This window comes from Oncorhynchus mykiss, chromosome 6, assembly GCF_057628025.1.
Source record: "Oncorhynchus mykiss isolate SJ-2025 chromosome 6, ASM5762802v1, whole genome shotgun sequence".
Lineage (NCBI taxonomy): Eukaryota > Metazoa > Chordata > Actinopteri > Salmoniformes > Salmonidae > Oncorhynchus > Oncorhynchus mykiss.
Window position 1 is genome coordinate 64,354,942 of NC_143027.1, and position 24,718 is coordinate 64,379,659.

The 24,718-nt window shown below is 45.3% G+C and overlaps 1 protein-coding gene across 5 annotated transcripts in view; it reads right to left on the reverse strand.

Moving 5' to 3' along the window:
• Positions 1–24,718, reverse strand: part of LOC110526338 (SH2 domain-containing adapter protein F) — a 131,130-nt gene that overhangs the window by 15,783 nt on the left and 90,629 nt on the right. The window contains exons 3-5 of one of the 5 annotated variants that reach the window (XM_090238551.1): positions 16,337–16,552; positions 14,575–14,673; positions 5,849–6,013 (exon numbers count right to left, since the gene is read on the reverse strand). In XM_090238551.1, the coding sequence (XP_090094677.1) occupies positions 5,849–6,013; positions 14,575–14,673; positions 16,337–16,552 (480 nt within the window). Of the gene's footprint in view, positions 1–5,848; positions 6,014–14,574; positions 14,674–16,324; positions 16,553–24,718 lie in introns of all 5 variants that reach the window. The other 4 variants (XM_090238549.1, XM_036980691.2, XM_036980692.2 and 1 more) reach the window with 4 other exon arrangements.

The window sequence follows — 24,718 nt, forward strand, 5'->3', positions numbered from 1 at the left end:
AGGGACGAGAAGGTAAGAGAATGGCCTGAACACCCAGACAATCAATTCACATCAGAAAACAAAGGCAAAAGCTCTTCATTACATCCAGACAAAGGACTGTCTTCTATTTATATGCAGATGTAATATCTTTACTGTCACGGCTGTCAGACAATATTTAAATATGATAATGATGTTGAACTGGTGAGACAGGTTCTGTTCGGCTGTACTGGGCACTGTTCCATCCAGGTCCATAATCACACAGCTAATCATAATGGCCCTGGTAACACTTGGTTACGGCCAGGAGGAGCAATGGCTTTTGCCCCTAACAACAGTTCTAGGATCAGATGAATTACCCTACATTCAACTTGAACCATTAGGAGGATGTCAAAACATCCGACCCTGTGGCAGTGGTAAGGAACAACTTCTACCTACTCTGTCCTCCTGTTTGAATGGAGGCCTGCCTGTAGCCAGAGGCGACAGGAGGTGAGAGGCCTGCAATTGTACTCACAGGAAGGTCAGAGAGCCCTCCACCCCCAGTCTCTATATCCAACATCTGACCCATGTGATGTGGTGGGAGTTCAGACAGAGAGAGGATCCTCTTTCAGCCAGACGCCACACTAAAACCCACTCATATCCCATGCATGGGGGAAGTGGAGCCATTCCCAAGGCATTATGGGGCATAAATCAGACATCTGCCCTGTCCTCGCCCTCAGAACACAGCCAGCTCATTTTACAGGCACGCTCTCTGGTGGAGGATGGCTCATTGTACTGGTTGGAATGGATAGAACAGTATGAAGGACAAACACATTTCCAATTTAAACCCCAGTCTCCATTGGTCTCTCTACAGTAGTACACCCCCTCTACACTACCAGGGGAGTACAGAGCCTCAGCCTGAGTATTAGTTCTGCTACACATGGCCCCTCTCCTCTCTCTCTCCCTGGATAATTAGTTACTGATTGTAGAGCTGTGGAAAAGCTGCAAACATTGGCAAACACACAGAGGCTTCATAATAGGAAATGGACCAAGACACTATTAACGGAATCACAAGCAAGTCTCAAGTCACAAGGTCCATGTCTCAAGTGAGTCTCAAGTAGAATGGGTCGAGTCTCGAGTCAAGCCCAAGTCGTGCATTCTAAGAGGAAGTCAAGTTGACATGTTTAAAAAAAAAGTCAAGTTAAAAATGCATCTATACATGCAATGACTGCAAATCTTTGTCTATTTACGGAGGCTACCAGACAGCCCTTTTAATAAATTTGTCTACAACACATGATGTAATTGTAAAATAGGGATCTTGTAGCAGTCGTCAGGGCGTGACATCAGCAGAATGCAAGGCAGGTTGACGTGCTCAGAGGGTAGATTTATTTTACAGGTCTCAGCGATCCAATGGTGAAAGCCCATATCATACAAATACACAAGTAGAGTAACCAAATATACACAGTCCAAAGGAAATTGCTTCTGTATGAGGCCTAAGCTGTCCTATCTGAACGGACATAGGTAGCGGGCAAGACAGTACAGCCTCCCCTTGAGAAACCAAATCGAATCCATCTAACAGGAGCTCAAACAGGTACATATAAGTACTTGACCACTCCCAGGACCATACAATTACCCAATTGGCAATCACAACCAATAAACTGGTTCTACAATGTAAAAAGCAATTTCCACATCCATTCTAACATTTGTACATTTGTTTTAATCAGACTTGATGATTATTAATTTCATCACCATTCATACATGAGAAAATAATGCATCTTATTCAACGTACTGTCTCCATAGCTTGGCGCGCAGGCCACGTAGCCTTTTCTATGCGCACTGGGGCACGCTCCTATTGCACACAACCAGAATGGACAGAGACATACAGTAGGACACACACGGAACTCGGACATAACCCGAGAAATATGAACAAAAGAATCCATACATTGAATTAAATAAACAGAACTTCTACCACAGGAGTCTTGCGAACGTTCATGTGCACAATAAACATTGCGCCCACTCAGAGGGTAAGAAATGGTATGACAAATGAAAATGGCTCGTATCAAACAAGTGTAGAAATAAACGGTACAGGACGGAATGATGAAACGCCAGCAAACACAGAAGGATTATATATGGAATACAGTTTTAGCACATGTGCATTTAAACGTGTGAAAGCAAGAAAACAAAGCACTCTCCGCTGGCGGGAGTATGGAGAGCTCAAGTGGAGAGACTATAGTGTATCCTCGCCACAGTAATCATTTGTTTTAACAAATTACAAATGCAAGCTTGAAAAGTAAATGATCAATGTCAAGCAATTTTGACATAACCAAATGACCAGTAGGCCTATACTAGTCGTTTTTTTTTTTTTTTTGCAAGGCCGATGCTGGTTACTGTCTCTTGCCGAGTGTTGCCATAAAATGAGTGACAACACGTTACAAAACCTGGCCAGATCATTTCAAGTCATCAGTCTCAAGTCAAAGTCGTGTCCCGAGTCATGTGACTCAAGTCCAGAAGTCTGGAAATGGGGTTGTTATTTGGTCACAGAGCATTACAAGAACCAGGTCAGACACTTTGTGCTACATGGAGGTTCTCACCAACAGTAGTAAACTTTGGGATTTGAATGGGTTCTTAATCAAGGGTTTGAGAGAATGATCTATAAAGAGCAGTGGGCAAGGGGATGCTTACCTTGGAACAGTTGCACATATGTCAGAGTCAAGGCCCGCGGGCCACATCCGGCCCGCAAGAAGGTTTTTTACGGCCCCTGGGATGATCTTGATTTATTATTAGAACCGGCCCGCAGCAAGCCGGCAGCCCGCAGATCTTTTACACGCACCAATACTACATTTCCCACAATGCAAAGGTGACGCACCGAGCAGTAGGCTGCTTCATTTCAATATTTATTGGCACAGCAGTCGTCAGCATCACAGTAAAATTAACTTTCAGATACCCATCAAAAATGGCAAAACGGAAGGTGGATACTGAGAACCGGGGGTTTCAAACAAGGTGGGAGTCGGAGTATATGTTCACGAAGGTAGCTGGAAAACCTGTGTGTCTTCTGTGTGGAGAAAGTGTGGCGGTACTGAAAGAGTATAATCTGAGACGACATTATGAAACGAAACACGCGGACAAAAACAAGAATATGGACATGGAACAAAGGCTACAAAAGGCAGAGGAATTAAAACGAGGCCTCAAATCTCGACAGGCTCTGTTCAAAAAAGCCAAATCACAAGGCCAGGCTGCTGTCAAGGCCAGTTTTATTTTGGCAGAAGAGATCGCTAAATCAGCCCGGCCATTTACGGAGGGGGATTTCATCAAAAACTGCATGATTAAAGTTTGTGACGAAGTTTGCCCAGAAAAAAGGCAACTCTTTTTAAATGTGAGTCTGAGCAGAAACACCATTGCCGAGAGAGTAGACCAGTTGTCCATCAATCTAAAAGAGCAGCTTGTGAAAAAGGGAAAAGATTTTATTGCATATTCCTTGGCTGTGGATGAGAGCACCGACATTTCTGACATTGCCCAGTTGTCAATTTTCATCCGCGGAGTGGACTCCAGCCTAAGCGTGACAGAGGAGTTTTTGGCTTTACGTCCTATGCATGGCACAACTACGGGGCATGATTTGTATGAAGAGGTGTCAAGATGTGTAAATGAGATGGAGCTGCCTTGGGAAAAACTCGTGGGTTTGACAACCGACGGAGCACCTGCGATGTGTGGACACAGGAGCGGACTGGTGGCGAAGATACGGGAAAAGATGCAAGAGGAAAACGCGACAGGTGAGCTGACAGCTTATCATTGTATCATACACCAGGAAGCGTTGTGCGGTAAAGCCTTGAAAATGGAGCATGTAATGAGCATCATCACGCGCACAGTTAACTTTATCAGAGCCAAAGGTTTGAATCACCGCCAGTTCAAGGCATTTCTGACGGAGTTAGAAACGGAGCATGGTGATTTGCCTTATCACACAGAGGTGCGATGGCTAAGCCAGGGAAAGGTGCTTCAAAGATGTTTCGAGCTTTGTGAGGAGATTTGTCTATTCTTGGACAGCAAAGGGAAAGACACAACACAACTCCGAGACGAAATGTTTCTGTGTGAAATGGCTTTTCTGTGTGACATTACGAGTCATCTGAATGCAATAAACTTGCAGCTGCAGGGTCGGGATCGTGTCATCTCTGATATGTACAGTACAGTGAAGGCATTTAAAACCAAACTGACTCTGTGGGAGACGCAGATGCGGAAAGAAAATTTGAGCCACTTTCCCAGCTGCCAGACCATGAAAGAGAAGCTCTCTACCAGTGCGTTCCCGAGCACACAGTTGGCTGATAAAATAGGTATGCTTACCACTGACTTTCGACGCCGATTTGCTGACTTTGAAGCACAAAAAAGCAGGTTGGAACTGCTCGGTAACCCATTTGCTGTTGACGTGGAAAGCTCACCACCAAACCTCCAAATGGAGTTGATTGACCTCCAATGCAATGATGCACTGAGGGAAAAATATGCGGCAGTGGGTGCTGCGGAGTTTGCCCGTTTCCTCCCCGGCACAATGCCCCAGCTGCGCATCCAGGCTGCTCAAACGTTGTCTATGTTTGGCAGCACATACCTGTGTGAACAACTGTTTTCTTTGATGAACCTGAACAAAACATCACACAGAAGTCGACTTACTGCTGAACACCTCCACTCAATTCTGAGGATTTCTTCAGCTCAGAGCCTTACCCCGAACATTGATGAACTTGTGGAAAAGATGGGACACCACCAAGTATCACCCTCAACCTCAAACAAGTGAACATTACTGTGCAATCACATATTTAGAGTTTTTACTCAGTTCAAGTTTAAAAGTTAAAATTTAATATTTGTTTTCACTGCATGTTACTTCTCCTTAAACAAAAGTGTTGTTTTTGATTAATAGATTTTTGCACTTTATTTTTTTGTATTTCAATCCAATTATATTTTAAAAATATTTCAGTTGAGTGGATGATAGAAAATTGCTATTATTGTTTTTTCTTTGAAGTAAATTTAGCCCACTTTTGCTAAAATAGAAAATATAGTCTACTGATGGTGCCTTGAATACCGGTTTCTTTCATTTAATGTTCATGTTATGGGGATATTTATATAAAGGAAATTTGTCTTTTGTGTCTGTTGAAAATTAAAGATTACTGACAGAGCCATAAGAAAATATTGCTTTATTTATCTGATCATATTGTAATATATTTGTTAGGTTTTCAGTAGGTTCAATTAGGTTCACTAGACTATATGCGTCATTTAAAAAATTTTCAATGAACATTCGAACAGTCCGGCCCTCGTCTTGTAGCTGATTTTTTTATTTGGCCCTCCGTCCATTTGACTTTGACACCCCTGAGTTATGCCTATGTTGACAGAGGCATTATGGTTCACCTACACTTCCAATTACCCATTCAGAAGGCAATTCAGCACCATTAAAAGTAATGAGCCTTCGTCCACACAACCTGGCTAGTAATAGTGATTTTCTGCCCTATGTAATCCAGATGGAAAAGGGCAGTTATTACAGAGATAATGTGAACCGTCAAACTGATTTAAAGATACTGTAGAGCTGATCAATCACTTCCTCCTCACTCGATGAGGTCACACAGTAAACTGGCTGTTACTGTCTTCATATGTTGTCATAGTGAATGGAATGCTGTCTTACAACTGTATGGTATGTTGTCGCCCATGCAATTTCTCTACTTTGACAGACAATGACAGTTCACCAGTACAGTACCCTATCAGGGAACAGGAGGAAGAGGAGGGTGAGCCATGGAAATTAGATATGGTTATGGATATGGGAAGAGAGAGAGGCAAGGGGACATTGTTGATGAGGTGTAAGGGGCGCTGGGTGAGCCTCTCTGATGGTGGTGGGATGGACAGACAAGACAGGGACAACAAAACCCACCATGGTGGTGCTGGTCACAGGCAGTGTGTCCAGGGGAGTGCTGGGCTGGCTGGGGGGGCAGAGCGGGGGGTGGCTCCACCCCCTCCAGCAGAACCAGGGCAGGACTGTGGTTGAGCTGACCGACAGGAGGGGGCCACGGCAGATCCTTGATTACTTTAATCTCTACTGCAGGCAGCCCAGGTCACCAGGACGGGAGCAAGAGGGAAGGAGTGGAAGAGAGGGAGGTAGAGCGAGAAGAGAGAAAATGCGAGAGAGATAAAGGGATAGAGGTAGAGAAAGATCAAGAGAGAGATGAGGGGGAAAGGGGAAAACAGAAGAGAGCAGAGTAAGAGAAATGCTGGACAGTAACAGGTACAGGTCAGGTTAGTATACCACAGCATAGTCAATAGAACAGCAGGGAAAACTAGGAGAGAGCAAGACTGAAAAGGAAGGAGTATTAGTTTACCTGAGAGAGACAGACTCTGCTCTTTGACCTCTCCACTTTGCCTTTACATGTTTCTTTGACGTTTTACAAGGAGTCAACCAGTGGAATTTTCAACTGCAGGTCAGAGTCATTAATTACGCTCCAGGTTTAGCATGGAAAGTGGCTGAAGAGAGCTACTAATGAGGCTTTTAAAACACAGAATCAAAGACCTGAGCATGACTTGGCTCGTGTCAATAGCCTCACGGACAACACAAGCTCTGGTATGGCTCATAACTGAGTTACAAACTCTGAAACTGCCTCCACAATAAGATAAAGGGCAACATACAAGATTCTCTACTGGTGCCTGACACAGTGGAATCCATTGTACTGTAATGGCGGGGGGCACCCCGCAGACCTAGCCCCTCAGTAATGTATCGCTCATGTCCAGATGGGGGTATTACCAGAGTAAATTGAGTGCTGGTGCGCCGGCCCATCTTTCACTGGGAATGGCCCACTTGTTTAATAGCACAGGAGGCTCGATAAATAAGGGGACGGGAAGGGGAGTGCATTTCCCTATCCACCAGCGAGCTGCTGGTCTGTTTGCTGCAGTGGCTAATAAAGTAACCGGGAAACAGGACTGGCTGTGCAGGAGGGAGTTCTACAGCTAGGAATGACATGTTGCCTGTCAAGTCTCATCCTTCTCTGGATAAACGAATAGAGTCCTGATGTTATGTTTCATCATTGAATTGCCCTCATAAAATAGTAGTAGAAGCAGTAAGATGCATTGTTGAAAGTAGAAAAAAACCCCACAAATGACTAGCTCAAATACATTCCGGTCTAACCATTGTCTCAAAAACAATGACATTCAACCCCTATTCCAATGAATTCTTTACTATCCTCATGCCAAGTAAGTCATTAGGTGGAGTGACTGCTATTTCCACTGCTGATGAAAAAAACAAAAAGGCTGGGAGTTTGCTCACTCACACGTGTCTATTGCCAGGTTTTATAGGCTGCTAAACTAGCTTTTATTCTGTGAGTTGAACGGACACATTATGGACTTGTCCATGTTCTGGCCTGCAGGAAAAAGCTGGGGTGCAGAACATGCTAATGAGGAGGAGGGGGGAAATCATCTCTGCAGATGAAGAGGGAAAACAGAATATTATTTTGGACAAGCAATTAAATACCTCAGCCTTAGTGCTGTTGTGGCAGGGTGAGAGTAATGTGGCTGCAGGACTGTTGATATGACAAGGGCTCACATGAGGATGGAGTCCTTACTATGAATGGTGTTCTCGGAATGAAGTTTCCTTACTTTAATGGTGTCCTCACCAAGGATGGTGTCCTTTCCTCACTATGACAGCCAATAGGAGAGAGAGTTATCCCTGGTTCTCAGACTAAGGCAAATAAGACAGCGGTATAGGGTTGGGACAAAGGTCAGAGCACTAGCAGCTAATATAATAACTTCCTGCCTTGGGATGCCTCACCGCTGAGCGATTAAAAGTCTAATTCTCATTTCAGGTTAGCATGTAATTGTTTTGGGAGTAGCAGGCGTTGCGGTGTTACGCAGCCTTGCTCTGGGGATGAAAAGCCCACTCTTACAGGTCGGTCTCAGCTTAGCTCTACACTGTGCAATAGTGTAGGTGAGCGGTCACACAGCCACTTCTAAAAGAAAGGTAAACTGATTCAAGTGGCAGAAGTACAGTGGCAGTCTTCAAACCTCCAGGTGTCTGATTCTCCCTTACCCTATAACCTGTTTCAATTTGCTGTCAGCCCAAGGGGCCTTTTCTGAATACATTTTGACTTGGATGTTATGTTGCGGCACGGATGAGTGCATCTTAAGGCCTCGACGCGTTGCTCTGAGACACAGTGTGAAGTGACCTGCCTGGGACTGGGGAGCAATGAGGGCAAATTCTTCATCCTAATTTTTCAGGCTGAGGTGATGAGAGAGGCTGAAACACAGCAGAGAATGCACAAAGACATTTGCACTCAAACATCTCAGGAGCCTCTATCCACAGCCTATCCAAGTCACACATACTGCGCAGTACTGTGTGCCAAATTGAACGATCTGTGTGTGTATGACTGGGCTGGCACAGACAGGCATCAGGTCCTTTAGTTGGCACTGCCTCACCTTTGACATGTCCCCACAGTGATCCATGTGTTTTGCTTTGGGAAGAGGTTAATCATGAGTAGAAGGTTGCTCTCTTACTCAGTATGACATCCCGTGGGACTCCGTGACAGTGGAGGTGCCTTGAGCATTATGAGGAAGATAAAGAGCCCAGCTCACCCCATTCTAACAAACCCCCCTGGGGTTTACTCTGCTCTACACTGTCTCTCACAGAGTCTCTCTACAACTATACAGTCCATTCTACTAATTTTCAGGACCTTATCTCTCAGTCAGGATGAATGTTGATTTCTCCAGGGCATATTGGATAGAAGCAGCAGACCCACATGAAAAAAATACTATAGTATAAAAATACTATAGTATTCACTGTAGTGTTTTTGCTGACAAATGTAGTATTCACTTTAGTTAACTGTAAATACTACAGTACACTATAGTATAAATGCCAGTTAACTATAGTATAAATACTGTAGTAAAATAACTGTAGTATATACTAAAGCAATTAATGTAGTGTTTTTGCAGATGCTTGAGGAAACCTACTGAGCAAATGTTCCATAACCTGTAGGTAGGTTGTATTGAGGTCTAAACGGATAGTTCAAGCTTCTGCTCTTTTCTGTCACCTGTAGGGAACAGAATATATGGTCTATACTTGGCATGTACGTTTCTCACTTATTGGTGGCACAAATTGGGATATGAGGGAGGGGAATGAGCAGGGTATATGCAAATTAAACACTGTAGTATATAGTAAATATCCTTGCACAAGCATTGGCGAGTCGTAATGGCTCATGGGAGCAGGAGCATGAGGCAGCTTGATGTACAAGTACACCTCCTGGACAGGACACTAGTCTATATTGCAGGGCCTTACTCCCAATCTATCTCCTTAATGCTGAGTGTCAAGCAGAGACGCATCGGGTACCATTTTTAAAGTCTTTGGTATCACTCGGGCCAGGGATCAAACTCCCAACCTTCCAATCTCAGGGCGCACACTCGAACCACAAGGCTACTGAATTGCAGTATAGTTTAAAAAAAAAACTCTAGTGTTTTTGTGAACATTACTATAGTATTGGCTAGTGTTTTTTTTGTTGTTGCAGAGAATGCTGTAGTACTACAGTTCACTACAAAATGCCATAGTAAGTATTACACATTGAGGGATACCACGGTGTATAGTATTCCACAGTATACTACAGTTTATTATAGAAAGCTATAGTAAGTACTGTAGTATATTTTAGCCTAGCAAACTAGTATTTTTTCATGTGGGTATGCACATGGGTTAAATTGTGCCGGGTCCTACCGAGACCAGGCACCTATGATCCAAATGAGAGCCAGGTGGAGCTGAGACCCGGTACATTCCGTTAGCCTATTTGAATTATCTAATGAAAAAGCTGTGGTCTACATTTCATTTTCTACAGCTAACAACACAAGTAGGCTAAGCAACAACAAACTCTGACAACCCCATAGTAGAATAGTTTACCTATTCAATTGTTCAGCCTGTTGCATTCTATGCGAGAAAATAATATTCCTCTCAAGGCGCATTCACGCCAGTCACTGTAGCCTTCAACGTTCTAAATGAAGTCGCGGGGGGAAACAAAAAACACCCTTTGAAAGCAGTTGATGGCCACTGTTAAAAGAGGAGCATCACTGAGCTTTCTAGTATTAGTAGGCTACACTTGTTTCTCAAATCCAATAAATGAGTAAAATGCACCGTTATAGGACCAGAGTTTTGAGCAGAGGGATGGTTTATGTGCGTTAGCGAGCAGATGGATGGTTTATGTGCGTTAGCGAGCAGATGGATGGTTTATGTGCGTTAGCGAGCAGATGGATAGTTTATGTGCGTTAGCGAGCAGATGGATGGTTTATACGCGTTAGCGAGCAGATGGATGGTTTATGTGCGTTAGCGAGCAGATGGATGGTTTATCTGCTTTAGCGAGCAGATGGATGGTTTATACGCGTTAGCGAGCAGTTGGATGGTTTATACACGTTAGCGAGCAGATGGATGGTTTATGTGCGTTAGCGAGCAGATGGATGGTTTATGTGCGTTAGCGAGCAGATGGATGGTTTATACGCGTTAGCGAGCAGATGGATGATTTATGTGCGTTAGCGAGCAGATGGATGGTTTATGTGCGTTAGCCAGCAGATGGATGGTTTATACGCGTTAGCGAGCAGTTGGATGGTTTATGTGCGTTAGCGAGCAGATGGATGGTTTAGGTGCGTTAGCGAGCAGATGGATGGTTTATACGCGTTAGCGAGCACCAAATGGCATTGAATGCATAGGGAAGGGCGGGGCTAAATGTAACACGGGTCAGGTGTAATAGGTAGGTCGACATTATATTCACAGTACATCATCCTTGTTTGTCTGAGTGACAGTAGAATGTTTTTGGGGGGGACATTCAAGTCATAATGTTGCTATAACTAGCAACAAGATAGCCTAATGTTTAGACGCAACATGCAACAATTTCTAAGATTTTGCTGAGTTACAGTTCATATAGGGAAATCAGTCAATTGAAAAAAAATCATTAGGCCCTAATCTATAGATTTCACAACACTGGGCAGGGGCGCAGCCACATGTGGACCTGGAAGTGCATAGGCCCACCCACTGGGAAGCCAGGCCCAGCCAATCAGAAAAAAATAAAATTCCCACAAAAGTGCTTTATTACAGACCGAAATACCTCCCTCCCACCTGTCAGGTGAATGGATTAACTCGACAAAAGGATAAAATGCTCACTAACAAATGTGCACAAAATCTGAGAGGTATACTAGGTATACTAGGTATACCATACACACAGATCATCATGACTACTGTATGTACAGGACTTGTTGATATCTCTACATGACTGGTGTTTAAGAGGTATTTCACCAATACACCATCCGTCTATTACATAAGCTTTGCCCATGTCGGTACACAAAACATTCTGTTGACACACAGAGGGAAAGAGCATTTTAGTCCACAAAGCTTCAAACATCCAATTGACTGAACATTGGCCAGAGCCAGGACTTGTTGGACTCTCAGAATATAACAGCGATGACAGGAACAGAAAGACACAATTACATAGCTTCCTGTGACATCATCCTGCCCTGACAGCTCTGTGGTGTGTGGATTTCTGACAAGTCATGTGACATTCTGGTACTGTGTCACGTGGTGTGTTCGGTCTTGTTCCAGTTTTGACTGGTGATAAAGAGAGTGAGAAACAGAGATGGAGAGAAAGAGAGAGAGAGAGAGAGAGAGAGCCCAAAGACATTCCATAAAGCTCTAGACAACTTTTTTTTTAAACGTCTCTACAACATTTGTTTACCTTGTCCTTTTAATTAGGCAGCACTACTTCATCAGTGTAAACAGCAATACCACATAAATCACTGGCCCACTTGTGCCATTTCATTTAGTTCTGCTTAATTTGCCCTGCTAATTGCATGCATATTCAAAATAAGTTGGTAGATTACAATATTTATGGCATTTATTAGGAGCTGGAGGAGAGCTCAGAAAAACAAAAATTGCTTTTGCAGATGCTCTCATATCACCATCACCAGAAGCTACTAGTTCACGGCTCATTGTGGAAGAAACCGCCAAATGCCACCTCATAGGAAATGCACGTTGTATCCATCGCATCACCATCCACCTCCCTCTATCCCAACACTTATCCGTTGTGAAGAAGAGAATCTGTTCCTATTAAATATGAAAGTGGAGGTGAGCGAGCGAGTGATGGGGGGGAGATGACAGCGTGCCCGTTCTGCCTAGACTCACAGCTGGCCATCCAGTGGGGCTCCCAGGGGAGAGCAGAGCTACGGTCAGGTTGGCAGAGCGCCCGCTCTGTGCAGGGGGAGAGGAGGTGGGGGTTAGGGTTGGGTGGCCAACGTGTGTGAGTGAAAGATAACAGGCAGCGTGCTGCACATTCAAAGGCAGTGGAGCCATTTGAGGCTCATGAAAGAGGCCTGTCAGGGAGGTTATCAGCGGTGGTGCAGTGGAGGGAAGGCCAGACCGGGGGGGGGGGGGGTGAAGCACTGTGGAGTGACAGGCCATCACAGGGGACAGGTCTTTCACAGAGCGAGACAGAACCATGGGGCCAAGGCATGGATCAGGCTCACCAACAACTCTTCACTCCTCTTTAAACACACTGCAGCAATTACTACTGGAACGAAACTGATTTACTTAAGAATAGAAGAGTTTTGCGCTTCAGATTTCTCTGGGTCATTAAGTCCTTGAAGAGTGATTAAAAACCCATAAAGCGGTGTGTTGCTGCTCAGGACCTGGCTTAGGGCTCTGACAGCATCTCCTGTTATCTCGCCTGCAGTAAGTGCACTGGGTTACGCTGGCTAGCAGCCAACTTAATGGTGTTTAACATCCAGCAACAGGGCCTACAGATTAAGTACAGGCTCTCGAGACAGACACAATGAGGCACTACTCAGATTTCCAATGGCTGCCTGTTCAATGTCTGGGTTTATTAGTGTGTGTGGTGTGCACATTAAACATGAATACACACACACACACACTGTACATTCACATGCAAGTGTGTATACCCGCACCCCCACAAGCCCTCGCCGCACAAAATCCCCCACCACACACCAACACCGATCACACAGAGGCTCTCTTCATATGGTCACATCTTCCTCACTCCTCAACCCTCCGTCTCATCCATCACAAAGTCCCCCTTCCCGAGGGGGAAGGGGGAAGGAGCAGCGAGGATGAGTGATTAACCGAACGGCATGTACACAACCTCCCAACACAAACAAGGGAGGGAATTTACATTCCATTGCATATCTGTCAAGAGATAACCCAACAGTGAATAAGAAGTGAGGACCTGTGAAACCAACAGCATGTACTGTATGTGTGGATGCACTAGGAAGTGAGGCAGGGAGGCAGGCAGCCCCACGCGGTAGGGACAGCTAAGGAGAGGAGGTGGTTTACATACAGGCAGTATTACAGGTCTGTCCTTTAGAAAGCTCTAATGAAGAAAAACAGTGCTTTATTCAGATGACAGTGTTCAGCTAGAGACAGATAAAAGGTATCTACATTCTGGGTCTGGTTTAATACGACTTGTACACCCACTCTCCACTATTTGTGGGGGGGGTGCATTTTTCTTCATTAAACATTAATATTTCATGCTGACACTTTAATTCCGCATGCAAACGTCTAAATATAAACAGCATCTATGTGGCATCTTCAAGCGGGCTGGAAACCACGAGGAAATCTGAAGTGAACAATATCATTATTCATCTATGCAAATGGGAGTTTAAAATGCAAACAATTTAACTTCACCAACAGAATATAAAACACATCATACACGCAATATCTGAAGCTAGGTGGAAAGTACCTTCCTAACACACCCAATGGTCTGATGGTAACAGATGACAAGTCATTAAGGTGACAGCCAAAAGAAAGGGACTGTCCATTGTCCTGACCCTTGGCCTGGGTCGATGCCCTGTGGCTGAGCATGAGGAACTGGCTCATTCAACCTGTCCATCTGCAGTCGCCAGGGTCGCATAATGACGACACCCTTATTACAGTGCTCTGACAATGATGAGCTCATCTTCAAACAGCCTGGATATTGAAGATAACGCGTAAGACCTAAAGTCTACCAGAGCAGTCACCTTTAAGACCTAGGTCTATAGACAGTGTTAGAGCTGGGGGCCCTTTTATATAAAGTTCTTGAGCTTTTTGATGATCAAGACGTCTGGAACAGAGCCAGTTTGCAGCCAGGTCTTCACACGCTGAGAGAAAGAGAGAAGGGAGGCATTCTTCTTTCAGAAAGCTCTGTTTTATGACAGATTGTCAGAGGAGACTCTCTCTACCAAACACTGGGATATCATTATGGGCTGAATGGAACAGAAAAAGGCTGAAGACATGCAATAAATCAAAGCAACTCCAGTCTTCCTCTTTGAAGGATAACTTCAGCGCTCTTCTCTCTGTTCTCGCACAGCAGAAATCACTTTGACATCCCGGGCAAATGAAATGAATTACCATCAAAAGGAAATAATGTAAGAGGAGTGTTTGTAAATAGCATCCTAAATAAACTCGTCTTAGTGCTGGATGAAAGACAAAATAACGAGGGGAAAGACATGAATGAAAGAAAGAAACATCCGTTTTTCTTAACAGCTGAAAGAGACCGCACACATTTACTGCAGTATGAAACAGAGAAACGTAGACGAAGTAAACACAGACTGATAGAAACAGAGGGACAGAGACAGACCAGCCCGGGCGGTGTGTGTTAGTGGTACCTGTGAGGGATTTAGAGGTGTTGTCCATCCTTGTCTCTGGTTCTGATCCACTGCCACTTACAGAGCCCTTGTAGCTAATGCAGTCAGAACAGAGCAGAGCTGTTCAAAGAATACAAAAAAGGTCAAGAAAAAAGGAGGAAGATGTAAAGAAAAAAACCTTTTAAAGGATGATTTTTTTTTAAATATTTGGTATAGTATAGTTTCAAATTGAGGAAAGGTGTTGGCTTTTCCACCAATCTTTTTGTTTGTCTTGGAACGGCCCTGTTCAGTTATGGCTGTGTTAGCTACGCTGGAGCTCTCTAAACCACAGTCAACATGCAGTAACATTGAGAGACATTGAGACAGAAAGATGCACACATACACTTCATGACCAGAAGTATGTGGACACCGGCTTGTCGAACATCGCATTACAAAATCATGGGCATAAATATGGAGTTGGTCCCTCCCTTTGCTGCTATAACAGCCTCCACTCTTCTGGGAAGGCTTTCCACTCGATGTTGGAACATTGCTGCTGGGACTTGCTTCCATTCAGCCACAAGAGCATTAGTGAGGTCGGGTACTGATGTTGGGCGATTAGACCTGGCTCGCAGTCTGCGTTCCAATTCAACCCAAAAGGAGTTTGATGGGGTTGAGGTCATGGTTCTGTGCAGGCCAGTCAAGTTTTTCCACACCGATCTCGACAAACCATTTCTGTATGGACCTTGCTTTGTGCACGGTGGCTTTGTCACACTGAAACAGGAAAGGGCCTCCCCCAAAAGCACAGAATTGACTAGAATGTCATTGTGTGCTATAGTGTTCAGATTTCTCTTGACTGGAACCTTACAGTTGGCACTATGCATTCGGACAGGAAGCCTTATCGTAGCATTCTCCAAACCCAGATTCCTCCGTTGGACTGCCAGATGGTGAAGCGTGATTCATCACTCCAGAGAACGCATTTCCACTGCGCCGACTCTTGGCATTGCGCATGGTGATCTTAGGTGATCTTCAAGAAGGCCATTCCTATTGCCAATGTTTGTCTATGGAAATTGCATGGCGGTGTGCTCGATTTTATACACCGGTCAGCAACGGGTGTGGCTGAAATAGCCAAATCCACTCATTTGAAAGACTGTCCACATACTTTTGTATATGTAGTGTATACTGTATATGAACGCATGAGAACACACAAACACAGTCATGCTCCCCTAACTACCATACACCATAGGTCTCTCCCAAGCTGCAGGTTGACGTTTATTGTCATGAATCTTCCCCTGGAACTGATCGATTTCTGCTAGAGGGTACAGCTGCAAAGTCCAAATTGGATATATTGTAAAAATGTATGAAAACTGGAATGAGCTTTTTGGTCTTAACCACACTGTCAACTGGACATTTTAGTTAAGGTTAGAGGAAAGGTTAGGGTTATGTTTAAAATCAGATGGTATGACTTTGGTCACTAGCTGGCACAGCCACACTCTGCAGAGCTGCCTCCAGGGCAAGATTCATGACAATAAATGCCAAAGACTAGACAGACACCCAGAAAAAGGCACCTGCAAATGAACTTGATGTTATGCTTCACGAGGGGGAAGGAACTTAAAATTAACAATGTCTTTCTGAAGATAAGATACCCGGAAACCACGAAAGAAGCAGTAATCACATTGGTTAGTGCTGGAAAAGGGTACCTGGTCAATTAGTGGGATGGAGAGGGACAGCAGAACAGACACAGAGTGACAGTAATGTAGGGGACGTAGAGCAGGAGGAGAGGAGTGTTACATACGTGCTCTCGTACCTGCGAAAGCCTTGGAGATGCGCTCTTTCTTCCACTCCCAGGGCTGGTCGTACTCCTCCGGGGGCCTCTCGTCGTCCTGCGGTAGCCGACTCTCTCTGGGGCAGCGGGGACGCTCGCCGTCCGAGTCCCCTCCGTTCTCAGCTGGCTCGTAGGGCGTGTCGTACAGGGGCAGCGATCTCAGTGACCCCTCCTTAGGCCCCCGGCCACCGCGGATCTCTGGCAAAAGAGAAGAGGGAGAGGAGGGTTAGATTTAATAGACTGTCAATGTGGATGTAAAGGTAAAACGATAGGAAGGGACTGTATATGTGAATATTTATGTTAACAATCCAACCAACAGTTTTCATCAGCAGTTTTACTTCCAAAATATCATTTTCTCTACATACAACAAACACTAAGACAGCCATGTTCCAATGTAGGCTAAATCCAGCTATCCTTGGGCAGTGAGATCCAGCTGTCTCTTTACATACCTACCCCCTGAGACCCAGGAGAGGGAGAAGAACCAAACATGGGACACCAACAGCCATGTTAATTATTGAGGTGTGGATCCTAATCAAACTCTATACCTGCTAACAGGGATTAGCATAGCCAAGCAGCACACACATGATCAGGAGAGGCAGCTACAGATGCCTATGTGTGATGGAGGCAGGTCTATAAGTATTAGGGCTGGGTGATATGGCCATGTATCCATGTATCATATCATATGGTATTTTTCAATTTTTTTGATGGTATTTTCTGTTTTTGATTAAGAAAAGTTGAAAATGTTCTTTATGAGTAGTGCGTGACCCTAGGGAGGCAACACATATATTCTAAATTATTTCAATGGGTCTGTCTCCATTCTGACTTTTATTCTTTTCAATTAAACTTCAACCTAAAATAATTTCCTGCACTCATTTGAGATCATTTCCACACTGCCACGATATGGGCAAAAATAGTAAGCCTTATTTTTAACCAAATGTTGCAATTGCAATTTAGTTCAAAACACTTGGGTGAACTTTTGGAATCATGGAAATGTTTATTGTAATTCTATAGTTAGAATAAATAATTGTGGCCACTTTGAATACAGTGTTGTTTGACATGACAACGAATGAAAATGCCATGGACGAGTTATTGTGACAGGGTAGTAACCAAAGTGTTCCGTGTTTCCTAGGGGACCCTATAATCTTTGGCTACATTCAATCTTTATTCATATAGCCAACATATTCATGCTTCGCCTTTTCCTCTTTGATTTAGAAGATACTGTTGCACAAACAACATGATGGATTTAGGCCTCCACCAGCACTTGTATCAGACTTTATTAGCTAGCTACATTTGCTCCGACTCAGTACTACCCAGCTAACTAGCAATTAGCATTAGTGGCTAACACGATTTAGCTTAATTTACTTGCTATGAAAATACAAACTAATATTGTAATTATAAAACGCTTGTGGATTTATATTAAGATCCTATTGTAAACAACATGGTTGCATGTGCAGCATTGACCATGCAGACTGAACGAAAGTGTATCGTGGTCAAACAACAACAAAACCGCTCCTTGAGTGGCGGGGTGGTACTAGGTGTGCGTGGAACGCGGCGTGGAGAGTGCAGAGATGGATGACCCAAGTAGAAGAGTAAACTATTAAAATGGACGTTACACACTGGCGTATCACATTTAACAAACCAAACATTCAAATCAAATTTGATTAGTCACATGCGCCAAATACAACAGGTGTAGTAGACCTTACAGTGAAATGTTTACTTACGAGCCCCTAACCGACAGTGCAGTTTCAAAAAAGATGTTACTTTTCTCTTATTCGTATACTAAAGTAATTAAAGAGGAGCAGTAAAAAAATAACAATATATAGGGGGGTGCCGGTACAGAGTCAATGTGTGGGGGCACCTGTTAGTTGAGGTAGTATGTACATGTAGGTAGAGTTAATTAAAGTGACTATACATCGATGACAACAGAGAGGGGCAATGTGAATAGTCTGGGTAGCCATTTGATTAAATGTTCAGGAGTCTTATGGCTTGGGGGTAGAAGCTGTTTAGAAGCCTCTTGGACCTAGACTTGGCTCTCCAGTACCGCTTGCCGTGTGGTAGCAGAGAGAACAGTCTATGAATAAGGTGGCTGGAGTCTTTGACAATTTGCCTTCTTCTTCTGACACCGCCTGGTATAGAGGTCCTGGATGGCAGGAAGCTTGGCCCCAGTGATGTACTGGGCCGTTCGCACTACCCTATGTAGTGCCTTGCGGTCAGAGGCCGAGCAGTTGCCATACCAGGCAGTCAGGATGCTCTCGATGGTGCAGCTGTAGAACCTTTTGAGGATCTGGAGGACCCATGCTAAATCTTTTCAGTCTCCTTAAAATACTGTTATAGAAGGTAAACTAAAAACCCAAACCGGTCCGTGCATCAATATATAGTAAAATACAGTATACCGCCCAGCCCTAATAGGTGTCTGTGTATGTTGATCACCCTCTGGCTTCATAATGTTAAAGCTCTAGTCTCAGACTATGACCCATAGTGAGTAGCAGTAGCTCCAGGTTTAGAGCTATAGGAGGTGTAGCAGGGCCTCCTGTGTGCATGTTGGGAGCTGGGTGTGATGAAAGCCTGCTCTAGCTGATGATGAGCTGACAGCGTTTGGAGAGGAAGAGAGAGGAGAGAAGCCTGGGGGCCTCAGCACCTGTGACTGTGCACGGCGTAGCCTGCCTGACTGACTGGCTGGCTGTCTGCAGAGCGGCGTCATCATCACCAAAGCTATAAACAGCCTCGCCTGGGGCACCACACACACCACGGAACAGAACGACAGGAGAACGCCCTTCCCCATCTTCTCACCTATATATCCCTCCCTCACCCTCACCCTCTTAGCGCCACTCCATTACTCTCGACATTCTCCATTCCTCTCTGTATCTTTCCCTCGCTCTCTGAGACATTTATGAATGACATAAGGCAGGGTATAAATGCAAATTCTATGCAGTGCTGAATAGTGTTCCCACCTATCCAGTGAGTAAAGAGAGCAGCCCATCATGCCCTTGAGAAGTCTCCCTCCTCTCTCTTACCCCCCCCCTCTCATCCCATCTCCATGTCTTTCCAGTAGCAGGACGACGTTAGCAACCAGCTCCCTTCCTCTTGGGCCGTATGAAGCTGTTAGCAGCAAACTCCATCATAGAGTAACACAATGTGAGGAGAATGAAATACTATGCCACACCACTGCATAATTGCCTTGCAGCCCAGGGGAGCTCTTGCGGAAAAATGAGAAAAGCACGGAGCCTAATGGAGCTACCCGGTGGGGGTTGCCAGAAATCTCCAATGTAATCGTGCGCTAGGCAAACTCTCACCCTCTTTGATCTCACAGTTAAAAGTCTTGGCATTGTGAGATCCTAGAGCGATGAGTGCCCACCTCCTGCCAGAAGAATCAACAGCGATAGAAAGGAAAGGAAAGGGAGGAAGGAGAAAAGTGGGAAGGAGAGGTGGCTGCCAGAGGACTGAGGGAGGATGGGGGAGTGTAATGTTTAGGGGTTTGGTGGGGAGTAAATCTTACTTGAAGGACCCTTTAATTGGGAGCGTGCTGCCTTGGATAAACTGCCGAAGGGGTATTAAGACTCCCCACCAGGCCCATGAACAAGGCTTACGACTACTCTGCGTGGGGTTGGGAGGGGGGCTGCGGAAACCAGCAGGAGCCTTCTGACATGTTGCCTCAGTGCTTTCCCAGCAGGACTGCATCCCTCCCACCTCCCTCTCGCCTTCCTTCTTTCCCTCTTCCCCCCTCCCTTCATCCTTGTTGAGGCATGCTTTGTGAGCTGGGAGGGGTAACATCTGTCTATTTATATTACCGTGATTAGCTTGATGGTGGAACAGAGCTACAAGTTGTTACACAGCTGGAGCATAGCTACCTCTGCCCTCTGACATCACTGCCTCCGCTCAGGGTCAGGGGTCAGCCACCACACCCCCACTCCCCTTCTCCTCCCGGGATGTGAGAGTTCCACTCCAGATGGCACTTCCTCCTGACCTCCTCCTGTCGGTCTGAGACCACTCTCACTACTAGGTAGTCCAGAATTGACCTTTGACACCCTACATTCACCCAGTAGTAAACTGACTAGACTAGAGGACAAGTTGCTGTGTAGCGAACTCACTAAGGAGAACAGAGGACACATCTAACTCAGGGAGATTAATAACCATGCACTGCTGACTGCACAGACAACTAAATGCTAAGGTCAAAGGTTGGTTAAATGTCTCAACTCAGGTTCAGAGCTAGTGACATATGGAGCGAGAGGGAGAGAGGGTGGAGGGTGAGATAGCAGAATCTTCCTTCCTTTCTCTATCGTCTCTGGTTCGTGAAATAAAGGGATTCATTCTATTGGAAAGAGATCAAGATATTGCTCGTCATAAATCCAAGGAGGCTCCTCTTCAACTTACTGAAGGAGGAACCCTCTGGGCATATTAGCATGGCTGTACGTGGGGAACGGGTGGGAGCTTGTGGGAGCGAGGACGCTGCTCTGGATTAAATCAAAGCTATTATCTTAAACCAGCCTGGCAACCAGGAGACCTGACCCATCACCTCCCCACCGCACCCCCACCCCCCTTCCCTCCACTCTCTCTCCAACCTGAGGCCATGAATACATTAGACAGGAGAGGATTTTAGAAAGCTAGCTACCACAGCATCTTTTTCTCAAAGAACCAGGGCATCATATCATCACATAAAAAAGGAAAGAGCAAACAGCCAATAATCTCTGGGTGACTATTGGCTGACTACTGCCTGGACCGCCCACTCCTATAGCTCCAGAGAGGATTTGCTGCTATGAAGCGCTTGGAAGGGCACAGTCTATAACAGTCTATCTGGACTCAATTGAGGGGATTTCTCTGCACAAGTGAGGGATTAAATGTGATTGACTTTACACCCCTGGAAAACAATGGAGCGGAAGTAACCATGCTTCAAGGATTTAGTCTTTCGGCTTCTCCAAAGAATCATCCATAAAGAAGTCTGATAGTACACCGCCTAGACTAGGATGTATGCTGTACTACCCACTAGTTACATTGCACAGTGTGTTCATTGCTTTAATTGTCTGATATTCCAGAGCAAGCCGATACTATTCAGTACGCATGGGGATGAGTATTGTTAGGTCAGCAGACAGTCTTCACTAAGCAAGATTCTGCTGTCCCCCATTGAAGAGGCTAGTCAAGATGAAAGTGGTACCAGAGTAACAGACATATTGTAGCCAACTCCGGTTGTTTTAAAGCAAGACGTATGGAGCTGGGAGGAAACGGCTTTCTCTTCCCAACAAGCCATTATTTCAGTCAAGTCTTGGCGTTCAGCTGCTTATGAATGCGAAGGAAGGCTATTGAAGACTGGCCACCTGTAACAAAGCATTCAGTCGAGCTTGTTTAGTGACAAAGAGACAGCGAGAGAGAGGTTGATTAACAAAGCTCCCGTGCCAAGACGTGTCTCTATCTAACCGTAGCCAGCGGATTTTCTACCCAGTTTAATTTCAGTTTTTCATATTGACGTGGCCTAGCTGTGAATGCGGAGCAGAGTAGCGGACTATCAAGTGCCGGCAGTGGCACCGAGGGCTTTGAGTTATCTGTGTGTCACCCAGAGGTATTGTGTGTCAGGCTGAGAGCTGGCTGACAATTGGAGGTGTATGCTCCCTGACCCATGTCGGCACACTGCTGTGAGCAGGGCTGTGCTAGGAGGTCTCACTGCCTTTTGTTCCCCAGACCCCATAGAGAATAGGCACATAATGGAGTCAGTCTGGATGGAATGGAACCTGAGACTGGAATGATATGGAGGGAACATGGGCAGGGGGGGGGGGGGGGGTACAAGGGTTCAGTTGAAGAGGCAATGCATTACAACGCTTATAATGTTATACCAATTTGACTATAATTTCATATATCTCTCATGATGTGGAATTACTGCAAATGATACATTGTCTTTGTCATACGGTCTGATATACCTGTCAGCCAAATCAGCATTCAGGGCTCGACCACCCAGTTTATAATGTATATCTCCATGAATCTCTCCACAAGGCTGCTTTTCAACGTGCTCAGCGAAATCAGACATGTCACAAATGAGCACGACTTGAACTTCAATCAACTTGCAACAGCCAACTACATAATATTCCATATCATATTGTGTGAAGAAGTGTGACCTCTGTGGCCAGCCCCTCTCGGTTTTAAAGGACCTCTTTATGTAGGTGGTCACTTCTCTACACTTCACTGCCCTTGGGATACAATAGGAACACTTGCTAGACATGTAATCAGTACAAAAGAAAGAGTGGAATTGGAGTCGAAAATGTAGCAGTCTACAAATGAAAAAGAAAAGGGGGAAATTACCATGCATCTTTGTTCGTGTCTCTCAGAGAAGCAGAAATATATTCAATATTTCAAAATGTATTTTCTTCTTGATTCCAAATTTGGAAACGCTTCTGAAATCGATAAGCTGTGAGTCACTGCTCCATCGGTGCCTGTCGGTCTATCAGTCAATGTGGGTACATGTGTGTCTCTGTCGGTCTTTCAGTCAATGTGGGTGCATGTGTGTCTCTGTCGGTCTTTCAGTCAATGTGTGTGTGTGTGTGTGTGTGTGTGTGTCGGTCGGTCTACCAGTCAATGTGTGTGTGTGTGTGTGTGTGTCGGTCGGTCTACCAGTCAATGTGTGTGTGTGTGTGTGTGTGTCTCTGTCGGTCTACAAGTCAATGTGTGTGTGTGTGTGTGTGTGTGGGTCTCTGTCGGTCTTTCCGGCAATGTGTGTGTGTGTGTGTGTCTGTCGGTCTTTCAGTCAATGTGTGTGTGTGGGTGTGTGTCTGTCGGTCTTTCATGCAATGTGTGTGCATCTCTGTCGTTATTTCAGTCAATGTGTGTGCATCTCTGTCGTTATTTCAGTCAATGTGTGTGCGTGTGTGTTCATCTGCCAGTCAATGTGTGTGTCTCGGCCGGTCTTTCTGGCAATGTGTATGTGTGTCTCTCTGTCGGTCTATCAGTCAGTGTGTGTGTGTGTGTGTGTGTGTGTGTGTGTGTCCGTCTTTCAGTCAATGTGTGTGTGTGTGTTTCTGTCCGTCTACCAGTCAATGTGTGTGTGTGTGTCTCTGTCCGTCTACCAGTCAATGTGTGTGTGTGTGTCTCTGTCCGTCTACCAGTCAATGTGTGTGTGTGTCTCTGTCCATCTACCAGTCAATGTGTGTGTGTGTGTCTCTGTCCGTCTACCAGTCAATGTGTGTGTGTGTGTCTCTGTCCGTCTACCAGTCAATGTGTGTGTGTGTGTCTCTGTCCGTCTACCAGTCAATGTGTGTGTGTGTCTCTGTCCGTCTACCAGTCAATGTGTGTGTGTGTCTCTGTCGGTCTTTCCGGCAATGTGTGTGTGTGTGTGTGTGTGTGTGTCTGTCGGTCTTTCAGTCAATGTGTGTGTGTGGGTGTGTGTCTGTCGGTCTTTCATGCAATGTGTGTGTGTGTGTGTGTCTGTCGGTCTTTCATGCAATGTGTGTGCATCTCTGTCGTTATTTCAGTCAATGTGTGTGCGTGTGTGTTCATCTGCCAGTCAATGTGTGTGTCTCGGCCGGTCTTTCTGGCAATGTGTATGTGTGTCTCTCTGTCGGTCTATCAGTCAGTGTGTGTGTGTGTGTGTGTGTGTGTGTGTGTGTGTGTCCATCTTTCAGTCAATGTGTGTGTGTGTGTCTCTGTCCGTCTACCAGTCAATGTGTGTGTGTGTGTCTCTGTCCGTCTACCAGTCAATGTGTGTGTGTGTGTCTCTGTCCGTCTACCAGTCAATGTGTGTGTGTGTGTCTCTGTCCGTCTACCAGTCAATGTGTGTGTGTGTGTGTGTCTCTGTCCGTCTACCAGTCAATGTGTGTGTGTGTGTCTCTGTCCGTCTACCAGTCAATGTGTGTGTGTGTGTCTCTGTCCGTCTACCAGTCAATGTGTGTGTGTGTCTCTGTCCGTCTACCAGTCAATGTGTGTGTGTGTCTCTGTCCGTCTACCAGTCAATGTGTGTGTGTGTGTCTGTGTCCGTCTACCAGTCAATGTGTGTGTGTGTGTGTGTCTCTGTCCGTCTACCAGTCAATGTGTGTGTGTGTGTGTCTCTGTCCGTCTACCACTCAGCTAGTGTGTCTCTGTCCGTCTACCACTCAGCTAGTGTGTCTCTGTCCGTCTACCACTCTGCTAGTGTGTCTCTGTCCGTCTACCACTCAGCTAGTGTGTCTCTGTCCGTCTACCACTCAGCTAGTGTGTCTCTGTCCGTCTACCACTCTGCTAGTGTGTCTCTGTCCGTCTACCACTCTGCTAGTGTCTCTGTCCGTCTACCACTCAGCTAGTGTCTCTGTCCGTCTACCACTCAGCTAGTGTGTCTCTGTCCGTCTACAACTCTGCTAGTGTCTCTGTCCGTCTACCACTCTGCTAGTGTGTCTCTGTCCGTCTACCACT